At 38.7% G+C, this 11,155-nt stretch overlaps 1 protein-coding gene across 2 annotated transcripts; it reads right to left on the bottom strand.

Moving 5' to 3' along the window:
* LOC133777444 (uncharacterized) lies at nucleotides 1-7,793 on the bottom strand. 2 transcript variants are annotated; one of them, XM_062217031.1, is made up of 6 exons: nucleotides 7,373-7,793; nucleotides 6,986-7,159; nucleotides 6,690-6,818; nucleotides 1,481-1,693; nucleotides 912-1,076; nucleotides 1-722 (listed from the first exon to the last, which is right to left on the bottom strand). In XM_062217031.1, the coding sequence occupies exons 1-6, from the start codon at nucleotides 7,733-7,735 to the stop codon at nucleotides 303-305; spliced, it is 1,464 nt and encodes a 487-aa protein (XP_062073015.1). In that variant the 5' UTR covers nucleotides 7,736-7,793; the 3' UTR covers nucleotides 1-302. The 2 variants fall into 2 exon arrangements, with proteins under 2 accessions (XP_062073015.1, XP_062073016.1); XM_062217032.1 differs by having other exon boundaries at nucleotides 6,690-6,809; nucleotides 7,373-7,792.
* Nucleotides 7,794-11,155: the final 3,362 nt, after the last annotated feature.

Raw genomic sequence — 11,155 nt, 5'->3', positions numbered from 1 at the left:
TTCAAGAGTAATCTACTCAAAGTTCTTACTCTGATTTCTTTCTATAAAATTGCAAACTCTTCAACGTACAAGTACTATGAACTCATGAACAAGGAAAGCACTGACAAATATATGCTTCAGATTCATCGTACACTGAACCAGACTAAACAAACCATGAAAAAGAATTGTTACACACATAAAATAACTGACGGCAAAACCATTCCTACCCTCCCCAAATGCAGGGAAAATAAAACAAAAAATAAAAAATCATAATCAACCAATGCTGCACAAACTTGGGATGAAAATCAAAACGGAAACACCATTCAGTTAGAAGATTCAGATGGCCTCTTAGTAGGTTCTTCTTTCACCGGAACTAACAAGTCTGAAGTTGGTGGCTCATTGTCTCCTAAAACATCCTGCGCTTCTTTACTCTGTTTGTTAAGGGGAAAGATCTCCTTAGTCTCTTGAGGATCCTCAGTGGGGGAATCTTCCTCAGGAACTAATGAGTCTGATGTAGATGATCTGGGGGATATGGAAAGCATTTTTGACACTCCAGAGGAACCGGCAATTGGGTAAACTTCTGTAACTTCTTCGCTGCCCTCATCCAGATACACAACGTCCTGCATTGTCAACTGGTGGTATTCAACAATTTCTCTTAGGAAGCGGTTTTCACGAGCGTATGTCGAATTTTCATTAGCCAAACGAGCTTTCTCAGCCAATAGTGTCTCCAGTTGAAGGCGGATCTGAAATCATTAGATAAAGAAAACATAAACATATATGGCTATGTAAAATTTATAACAAGTATAAGAAAGAGTTTATATAGAGAATCAAACAAAAATTTCATTTTATGCAACTAGAAACTGAACAGAAACTGTGTGTAGTCAGTTTTCTAGCTTAATCTTAACAGAAGAAGAATGGTCGAGTTTGAATACCAAGTCATCATCTGCACGGTGGTCTCCTTTCTCACGGTTCTCCCGGAGGATTTTATTTTCTTCTTCAAGTTGAGAACATCGTTCCTTTGCAAAAGCTAGATCTGCCTTGATCGTTTTCAGCTCCCGAAGTAATAGTTTTGCTTTAGCAGCTGTCGCCATTGCAACCTGTGTCCAGACACAAGAGAGGGTGCATTTCTACTGATAATTTTAAGATAAAAAGAGTTTAGAGTGAAACACTAGCGAACTATACTGTACTAATGCATTGATGATAAATGAACTCAAACTTATATGAAACTGTCCTCTCTCACCATTGTAGCAGGTTTAACATATGCTTTCCCATGTATGATTTCGTATTGTGAAGAAATAAGATCAAGTCTTGTTCTTGTTTGGATTCATCTTTTGTACTATGTTTAAGTTATTAAAAGGAAAATGGGTGGTGGAGCTTTTAGAAGCAAAAAACCAGGAAAAAAAAAAAACAACAACAAAGGGGCTTGATTAAAGTTTTTGGAAAGTGAGCGCGGGGCTTAATAATAAGTTATACACAAACAATAACAAGGTTGCCACCTTACGTCGCGAGATGCCCTGAGTTGAGTTTCATGGTTGGTTTGATTCTGAGGCTGTGTTGGTTGCATTTGCATGTGATGCTGAGGTTGTTGCCATGAATTGTTTGCATAAGGAGCTTGATATTGTGACTCGGAATTGTTTCCTTGTCGCTTCATTTGCAATTTGCGAGTTTCTTGAATAATATCTGCCGTCTTGTTCTCCACGATCGTTCGACCTTCCTGAAAGAACAAACATGCAAACAAACTCATTATTTTGGTTGGATTTAAGTAAACAATTAGAGGGTGTGATTGAATTTTAGACATATTGTTAGTAGTTTTACTGTTTCTGTGGTTTACTGTTGTAACAAATTAGTGTGGGTTGTTAGTTGTGATTTTTCTTCTTTTTTGTTTCATATAAGACCAGGAGCCTTGTATTTCAGAATAGAATGCATAAACAAAGAGAATTCTTTTCTCATTTTTCTCTCTGTTTTCTCGACTAATATGGTAACAGAGCCCTAAGGTTTTTTTTCAGTTATCACCTTCTCTCTTCTTCCTTCTTCCATGGCTTGTGGAGGCCATACTCGCAATGGTGGAGGTACTCAGACGCACCTTACGACTACTCATCACATCTCCACTGATGATCCCTCTTATACAGATACCAATCGATTCTCTCCTTTGGATAACACCCGCCTTTCTCGGGAAGAAGCTCGCAATCCCTATTTTCTTGCCCATGGTGATCATCTTGGTGCTGACCTTGCGCCAAAAATTCTTACTGGAGGCGAGAACTATAATTCTTGGAAGCGATCTATGATGGTTTCTCTGCTTGCCAAGAACAAAATCAAGTTTGTCAATGGAACACTGCCTCAGCTCGATCCCGACGATGATGATTACGATGCTTGGTGTCGATGCAACAACATGGTTATTTCATGGATTCTACATGCGATTTCTAGTGATATAGCTGATAGCATCATGTATCTTGATGATGCCTCTGCCATTTGGGTTGAATTACACGATCGTTTCCACCAGAACAATGGTCCGAGAGTTTTTGAGGTGAAACGTTCTATGCAAGTTCTTACTCAAGGTTGCAACAATGTCACAACATATTTTACTTGCCTTAAAGCCCTTTGGGATCTAGTCAAGGAATTTCGCCCACAACCTGTTTGTAGCTGTGGCGCAATGAAGACCATCACTGAGTACCAAGATCAAGACCGTGTTTTGGAATTCTTAGTTGGCTTGAATGATTCTTATTCTGCTGCCCGATCTCAAATTCTTATGCAAGATCCTCTGCACAACATCAACAAAGTCTATGCCACAATCATTCAAGAAGAACGTCAACGAGGCCTTTCACACACTCAGCCTGAATCACTAGATCTCATGACTACCTCTACTGGCCATTTTGCTGGGAGTTCTCAAATCAATCGTCCTAAAGTAACCTGATCCCACTGTGGCAAAATGTTACCGGCTTCATGGGTATCCTCCCGGCCACAAGCTTCATGGCAAGAGTCGCCCTCATCTTTCTCAATCTGGAAAGTCAGCTGCTAATCTCACTGGGTTCATTGTTGATAAATCACCTGATAGCTTGGTTGGTAATCAAGATTTGGTCTCCTCTCTTTCTTCTTCTCAATGCCAAAAGATCATTGCCATGCTAGCACAAAAGGTCCAAGAGAGTCCACCTACTTCTATTCCCTCCTCATCCGACCAACCTCTAGTGTCTCACTTTACTGGTATGAGTTCATTAATCTCTAAAACTCAATGGATCATTGACACCGATGCCACTCATCATGTATGTCATGATATTTCCTAGTTTTCCCACATTGATTCAACGTCTTCTTTATCTGATGTTTCCTTACCTAATGGTAATTTAGTTTCTATTTCTTGCATCAGTTCTGTTGTTCTGTCTCCTGCTCTAATTCTTTTAAATGTTCTTCATGTACCAGATTTTCACTATAATCTCTTATCTGTTAGTGCTTTGACTAAATCTGCTCATTGCTCCTTCTCATTTTTCGATTCTCATTGTGTCACTCAGGACACTATTCCGACTCGGCAGATTGGGATGGGTAAGAGTGGGGAACCTTTACTACTTGACTGCTTCTCCTTCCACTTCCAAGCTGTCTGTAGCTTCTTTTTCTTATTCAAAAATCTCTGTAGACACACTGTGGCATTATAGATTAGGCCATCCAGCTTGTATCAAAATTCATTCTTTGAATAAAGAGTTACAATTTCAGAATGATTCATGTTCAAATTTTTATTGTTCCATCTGTCATTATGCAAAACAGAAACGATTGCCCTTTAATCATAATATTGCAACTGCCTGTTTTGATCTTATTCATATAGACATCTGGGGTTCTGTTCATACTCTAACTGTTGAGGATTATAAGTATTTTATCACCATTGTTGATGACTATTCAAGATACACTTGGGTATTTTTTTCTCAAGCAAAAATATGAGGCACAACAGATTATTACCAACTTTATCACTTCCATCAAAACTCAGTTCAATCTTCAAATCAAAGCTGTCCGCTCTGACAATGCCAAGGAGCTCCAATTTCCTACTCTTTTTAGTTCCTTAGGCATCATGCACTATCATTCATGTGTTGAGAGGAAGCATCAACATCTTCTAAATGTAGCTAGAGCCTTGCTTTTCCAATCTCACATCCCCTTGCCTTGTTGGGATTCTTGCATTTCAACAGCTGCATATCTCATAAATAGAACCCCTACTCCCAACCTGAAAAACAATTCACCTTTTGGAATCCTTCATCATAAAATGCCTACATATCATCATCTTAAAACTTTTGGTTGCTTAGCCTATGCCTCGACATTGCCTAGTCATAGGTCCAAGTTTTTTTCTAGAGCTACATCTTGTGTCTTTCTTGGCTGTCCCATTGGCATAAAAGCCTACAAACTTCTTGACTTAGATACTAATCAAATCTTTATTACTAGGGATGTCCAATTTCATGAGCATATTTTTCCTTTTGTTTCTACTAATGTGTTTTCTCCCATTATGCAGATTTGTTTTCTCATAATATGCTTCCTTCTCACATCTTTTCGGATAGTCACAATGTTGATGTTTCTCCACCTCATAATGACAATGATTGTTGTGATTCTAGTTTGCCCATTTCTAAAGGAACTTCACGTGTTCCTTTTAATTCCAATCGATCTCCTAGAGTCAGCCGAAAGCCTTCTTATTTGAATGACTATCATTGTTTTTTATCTACTAATTCTTCTGTTAGTTTTCCACAGGAATCTCTTTCAGTAACCTCTCATCCCTTATGTCACGTCATTGATTACAGCCGCTTGTCTCCATCTTTTCGAGCTACTATCCTTGCTATTTCTAGTCACAGTGAACCAACTTCTTATCATCATGCAGCTAGTATTCCAGAATGGGATTTAGCCATGGCCGATGAGCTTAATGCTCTTGAGAGAAATCACACTTGGACCATCATTACTTTGCCTCCTAACAAGCATGTTGTGGGTTGTAAGTGGGTGTATAAGATCAAACATAATTCTGATGGCTCAGTGGAGCGTTACAAAGCACACCTAGTTGCTAAAGGCTACACTCAACAAGAAGGCATTGATTACAATGATACTTTTGCTCCGGTAGCCAAACTTGTTATTATAAAATTGGTTCTTGCCCTTGTTGCCATTCATGGTTGGTATCTTCATCAACTTGACGTCAACAATGCCTTTTTTTACATGGCGATTTGCATAAGCAGGTTTTTATGACACTACCTCAAGGGTATTGTCCTAAGGGGGAGTTGCCAGCCCGTCCTGTTTGCAAGTTGCAGAAATCTTTATATGGGCTGAAGCAAACATCTCGCCAATGGTTTGAAAAAATTTCTAGAGCATTTACTGAAGAAGGTTTTGTACATTCTGCTATTGACCATTCGTTGTTCATACAACATTTCAATACAGCATCATTGCCATTTTAATTAATGTCGATGATGTAATTATAGTCAGCAATGCCCTTGACAAAGTTGAAGTTTTAAAACAGAGATTAAATGCTCACTTCGAGCTAAAAGATTTAGGCAATCTAAGATATTTTCTTGGACTTGAGATAGCTTTGTCAAACAAAGGCATTTTTGTTTCTCAGCGACCTTATGCTCTCCAATTGCTAGAAGATTTTGGGCATCTAGGTTGCAAACCAGCCACCACTCCTATGGAGCATAATCTGAAACTTAATCAAAAAATGGGAGAAAGGCTTGATAATCCTCAGATGTACAGGAAAATCATTGGAAAACTTCAATATTTGACTATAACCAGACCTAATCTTTCATACTCAGTTAATAAGCTGAGCCAATTCCTTGCCACACCAAGGGTGCCTCACTTAAAAGCAGCTCAAAAGTATGTTAAAGCTTGTCCTGGTTTGGGACTTCTATTCCTTGTTGATTCTGAAGTGAAGTTGAAGGCTTATACAGGGCTTGTCAAGATTCAAGGAGATCAACTTCAGGATTTTGTATTTTTCTTGGCAGCTCCTTAATATCATGGAAAAGAAAGAAGCAACACACTGTTTCGAGGGCAATGGCAAATACTACATGTGAAGTTGTTTGGTTACAATCTGTGCTAAAAGAGCTCAAACAAGTTCATGTTGGATCTATGGAACTTTTCTGTGATAACCAAGCTGCCATGCACATTGCTGCAAACCCAGTGTTTCATGAGAGAACAAAGCACATAGAAATAGATTGTTACTTGGTGAGAGAAAAGGTTCAATACGGACTCATCAAACCATCACACATTTCCTCACTGGAGCAATTAGTAGACATGTTTACTAAGGCTCTTTTTCCTAATCAGTTTAAGTACTTAAGAGAGAAGATGGGATTACAAAGCATTTATAATCTATCTTGAGGGGGAGTTTTAGACATATTGTTAGTAGTTTTACTGTTTCTGTTATTGTGTTGTGGCTTACTGTTGTAACAAATTAGTGTGGGTTGTTAGTTGTAATTTTTTTTCTTTTTTGTTTCATATAAAACCAGGAGCCTTGTATTTCAGAATAGAATGTATAAACAAAGAGAATTATTTTCTCATTTTTCTCTCTGTTTTCTCGACTAATATTGAAATTGCAAGTTTCTTTGGTTTGTATTAAAAAGTTTATTCAAAATTTGAGATACACCTTGCATAGACTTAACCGAAAAAAATCATAATATTTAAAATTGTGCATAAAACAGTGGTTAAAGAATATTAATTGAAAAAAGTAACAAGACTTCAAATGATATAAACATCAGATGATGAGATATGTATACCTCAAATGCCTTCTCAAATGTGTCACCAAGCTGATTAAGGGAAGTCGTGAGGGCATTCAAGCCCTTGCGGAACTTACGATTGTCCCCCTTCTTCATATTCTCATCTGATTGCTCCGATTGCTGCGGAAACTATGTTCTCATTTATGTTCAAATAAATACATTATTCAATAAATAATTTCAGTAGAGACGTCTCTGAAGACAATTTTACACATCCTTTATGAATTTGCAACAATTTTAAGTGAATACAAGAAAATTTGTGAGAAACTCTTTGTTATATAGATATACAATTAACCTACCTGGGGTTGAGTCGAGGTATTGTAGGATTGTGAAGTGATTTTGGGTGAGATATGATGTTGTTGGGAACCGGGATCATCATCATCGAGTATGGCTTTGGCTTTACGAGCCAGAACACCCCAAAACCCAGTTGTCGACTCATTTTCCGGTGACCCATCTCCGTACGCATCAAATTCCTACATACAATATGCTTTTCTTCATATTCTTCTATTTTTCTCATTCATTTTTTTTAACTAACAAATTCGTCCGATCCAAACACAATTCTCATAATAAAAATTGCAAGAAAAAAAAAAAAACAAAACAGAGGATCACACCCACCCTCGAAATTTTCAACGAATATTAACGGAAAAAACGGATCCATGTACAAAAATAAAATAAAGAAGAAAAACCTTAGATCGATCACGGTGACGATCAAATGAGAAGGAGGTTTCACGAAGAGCAGAGGATGCTCGGATGGCTTTAGCAGCAAGAGACGGAGAAGACGACGGGGTTGAAGATGAATGATTCTCGACGACGTCATTAAACGGATAATGAATTTCTTCCTTAAAGGTTGAGGCTCTTGTGATTCCTTGCCTTCTTCTGTACGCCATTTTTTCCTTCTCTGGAACTGCCACATCCACCACCTTCAAAGTTGTGTTTTTTCTCTCCCTTCTCTCTTCCTCCTCTCCAACTATTTCTTTCCGTATTCTAATGCTACAAATAAATAATAAATAAAAATAAAAATTAAATAAAACTGGACAAATGAAATACATGAGAAAGAGCGCGAGATCTTAATTACAACTACATCGTCCTAACTGCCATTTCACCGCTGATCAACCCCCCTCCCTCAACCATTGGATCCCAACATTCCTTAATACTTTATTTTTATTATTAAATTATTATTTATTAGAGGTGTATTCGAACTTGAAATAAAAAAATTATTAATGAAAAATTTTGTTTCCCGCACTTATTCATTTGGGAAATTTGAACTTTTATGCTTAACGAGGGGTATTAAGTCAAAAATATATTAGGCTCTTTAATCATTTCAAAATAATAACAAAATTTTTAACCGTACCCAAAATGTCTTTCTCACAATTCCCCTACCCTCTTCTCGTTTCCCTCTCTCTCTCTCACTCACCTCACCTCACAACACCACTAAGAGCACCATGGTCGACAGCCTTGGCACTACCAATAGCCGAGCTCCTCCCTAAGGGGAAGCCATTTGTAGAGATCAAGACAATTTCCAAAGTAAAATTTGAGGAATCTTGGAGTAAAAACTTATTGGTAAGCAATTTTTTCTTAAATGCTTGGATTAGTGGTGTTTCCTTTAAACTTTTTGGGCATTTCGAACAGATCTGAGCAATATGAGCACATTTTTTTTTGTCAATTTGCGATTTCTGCAATTTTTTCTGGGTTTGAGTTGTGCTTTATGCTTGCTCGATGTAGGCTTGATGGCACATTAATTTGTATGGTTACATGCTTGCTCGATAGTTACTCGATGCATGCTCGATGGTAATGTGCATTATCACGATTTCATGCATGCTTGATGGTTACTCGATGCCTACTCGATGCTGGCTCAATGGTCATGTGGTCATGTGCATTCTCACGATTTCATACATGCTCGATTGTTACTTGATGCTTGCTCGATATAAGCTCGATGGTAGTGTGAATTTGCATGTTTTCATACATGCTCGATTGTTACTCGATGCTTGGTCAATGGTAGTGTGATTTTGCATGTTTTCATGCATGCTCGATGTTTACTCGATGCAGGCTCGATGGTGTGCATTTTCATTCTGTTTTTGGTATGCTCGATGGGTATTGTTTCTTGCTCGATGGCCACCAAGGCATACTCGATGGCATCCTCGACGCATGCTTGTTGATCTTTTTCTAGTTTTTTAGCTAATTGTATTTGTGTTTTTTTTATCTCAGGTTCTACTATTTACGTATTTATTTCTTACAACGGTGTTTGGGAAACAGATGGTAGGGAATGGTATTTTAAGGATGTTGAAGGTGAAGTGATACCAATAGAGAATGATGTCACTTACTTGCAACTACTTGACATACTGCACGAGACATTTCAGGTGGATAGAGAGGTGTATGAATTGAAACTCGAGGTGTCGTATGTATGCGGCGACCAACCATTTGCACCAGTTCAATTGAGGAATGATCATCAAGTTCGTGTATTCTTATGAATAAGCTTGAAAGAAAGTATAGCCTTATGTGTGACTCTTGTTAAGAAGAATGTCATATCAGATCCTTCTCCTAGTGTGAACAAAAAAGACACGACCAGTGTTGATCCATCTCCAGCAGGTAGCAGTTACAAGCATCTTAGCGAGGTGGGCACTTTTGTTCCAGTTACTGATCTGATGGCTACTGTTCAGCTTGATATACCACATGGAGGTCCCACAGGTGTGCTTGAGGGATATGAGTACGATCCTTATATGAATGATGATCCAGTAGGTAATTGCTTTAAAGATAATGATGATGGTTCCAATGATGACTCGTATTGTAGTGAAGATGTTTCAAATGAGGATTTAGACATTTCCCAAGACCAACAAGTAGAAGAAGAGTCAGGATTGGCTCTTCCACAGACACACCTCCCAACTCAAGGAAGCCGAGCACCTGCCAAAAGTAGTAATCGTCCTGCTAGGACAGAAGATAACACTAGGTGGAGGGAGAAAATTGTATCAAGAGAGGATCACACCAGATGGAGTGCCCCAATGTTTACAAAAGAAGATATTGAGGCACCTGCTAAAACCCATACCTCATCATCTGGTGCACCAATGGAAGAAATATATGTTGGGAGGACTTTTGAGGACAAGATTGATTTAAAAACCAAAGCTGCTCTATTTGCAATGAAGAATAACTTTGGGTATGTGGTGAAAAGTCTAGTACTGATGTATTGTATATCACATGTAAAGATCCTGACTGTTGTTGGAGATTGAGAGGGAAAAAACTACAAATGTCCCCCATTTTTTAGATCACGGTGTACAAGAGCGTACACACATGCTCACTAGAAGTGCGACAAAAAGGTCATCGTCAAGCCGCACTGTGGGTCGTTGGGCACCTCATAAAGAAAAAATATGCGGTTGATGGGACCAGCTACATGGAAATCAACATAAAGGAGGATGTGAAGAAAAATTTCGGTATTGATATGAGTTATGAAAATGTATGGAGATTGTAACGCCCTACTACCTTAGAGCCGTTACTAAGTGAGTTTAAAACACAACTGTGCAACTAACTGACTCTACGAGGTTTTCAAAGACCAAAAGTGTGACTAACCAGAAGTTAAGGCTGTAATCTTTGAAAATACTTAGTTTCATTGAAAACTTTAAGTATCAACATCTGGGATCCCAAAAATAAGGTTTACAAAATATTTACAACTCAAAAATAGATTTACACTTGATTGACTATAAAAAAAAACAAGTTAATACAGCCATATTCAAAATGCCTCCAACCAAAGCAGTCGGGCAGGCCAAACATGTACGCGCCGCCCCCACGCTCTCCATACTCATGGCTGGTTGACTGACCCTTTGCTTTTACCTGCAACACAGAGCACCTGTGAGCCGAAGCCCAGCAGGAAAACTCATACAGTAAATAACATACGCATATAATATAGTTAACATATAATCCATTGATAAATAGGCTAACCATCAGACTGAACAAACACGGCCAAGACGCCCCAGAGGCCTTACCAAAGCCTGGGGTCTCGGTCCTTACCATAAGGATAACTCATGTATCCATTGGGTCCCACCGTGACTATAAGCACTCCATGTGCTAAGTGTTACTTCCGGCCCCACGGCCATTCTCAGCCTTCGCCGCTCTCGGCCTTAGCCGTTCATTTCATTATAATCACACATATAGTACATCTCGAAATAATCATTCAAACATATAATAACTCATTTAAGGTTATACATTAGCACATAATACAATCTAGGGCCCTGCCCTGCAATAACACTATGGGCCCATGCCCTGTTCTCGGGTGCTACAGTTTTCTTACCTGTATCCCGAGCTTTCCGATGCACCAAGGTCACAAGCACGGTCCCCTAGCACGAGCCTCTCCGAAAACTTAGTCACAACACACATAAAACACTTTTAATACTAACCAAACCCAAAACCACTTCCCGGGACCAATTCCACACTCTCGGGACTCCCAAATTCCTAACACAAATCATTGGAAACATCCCTCGAAC

Source organism: Humulus lupulus, chromosome 5, assembly GCF_963169125.1.
Source record: "Humulus lupulus chromosome 5, drHumLupu1.1, whole genome shotgun sequence".
Taxonomy (NCBI): domain Eukaryota; kingdom Viridiplantae; phylum Streptophyta; class Magnoliopsida; order Rosales; family Cannabaceae; genus Humulus; species Humulus lupulus.
The sequence above is the reverse complement of the archived record's forward strand: the minus strand, read 5'-3'. Positions and strand labels throughout refer to the sequence as shown.

Bases quoted from the DNA above. Each gene is read 5' to 3' on its own strand.
- LOC133777444 (XM_062217031.1), bottom strand. From the start codon at position 7,735: ATGTATTTCATTTGTCCAGTTTTATTTAATTTTTATTTTTATTTATTA. The intron at 6,819-6,985 runs GTAGGTTAATTG...ATGAGAACATAG, and splicing joins ATACCTCGACTCAACCCCAG to TTTCCGCAGCAATCGGAGCA. The intron at 723-911 runs GTATTCAAACTC...TAATGATTTCAG, and splicing joins ACCGTGCAGATGATGACTTG to ATCCGCCTTCAACTGGAGAC.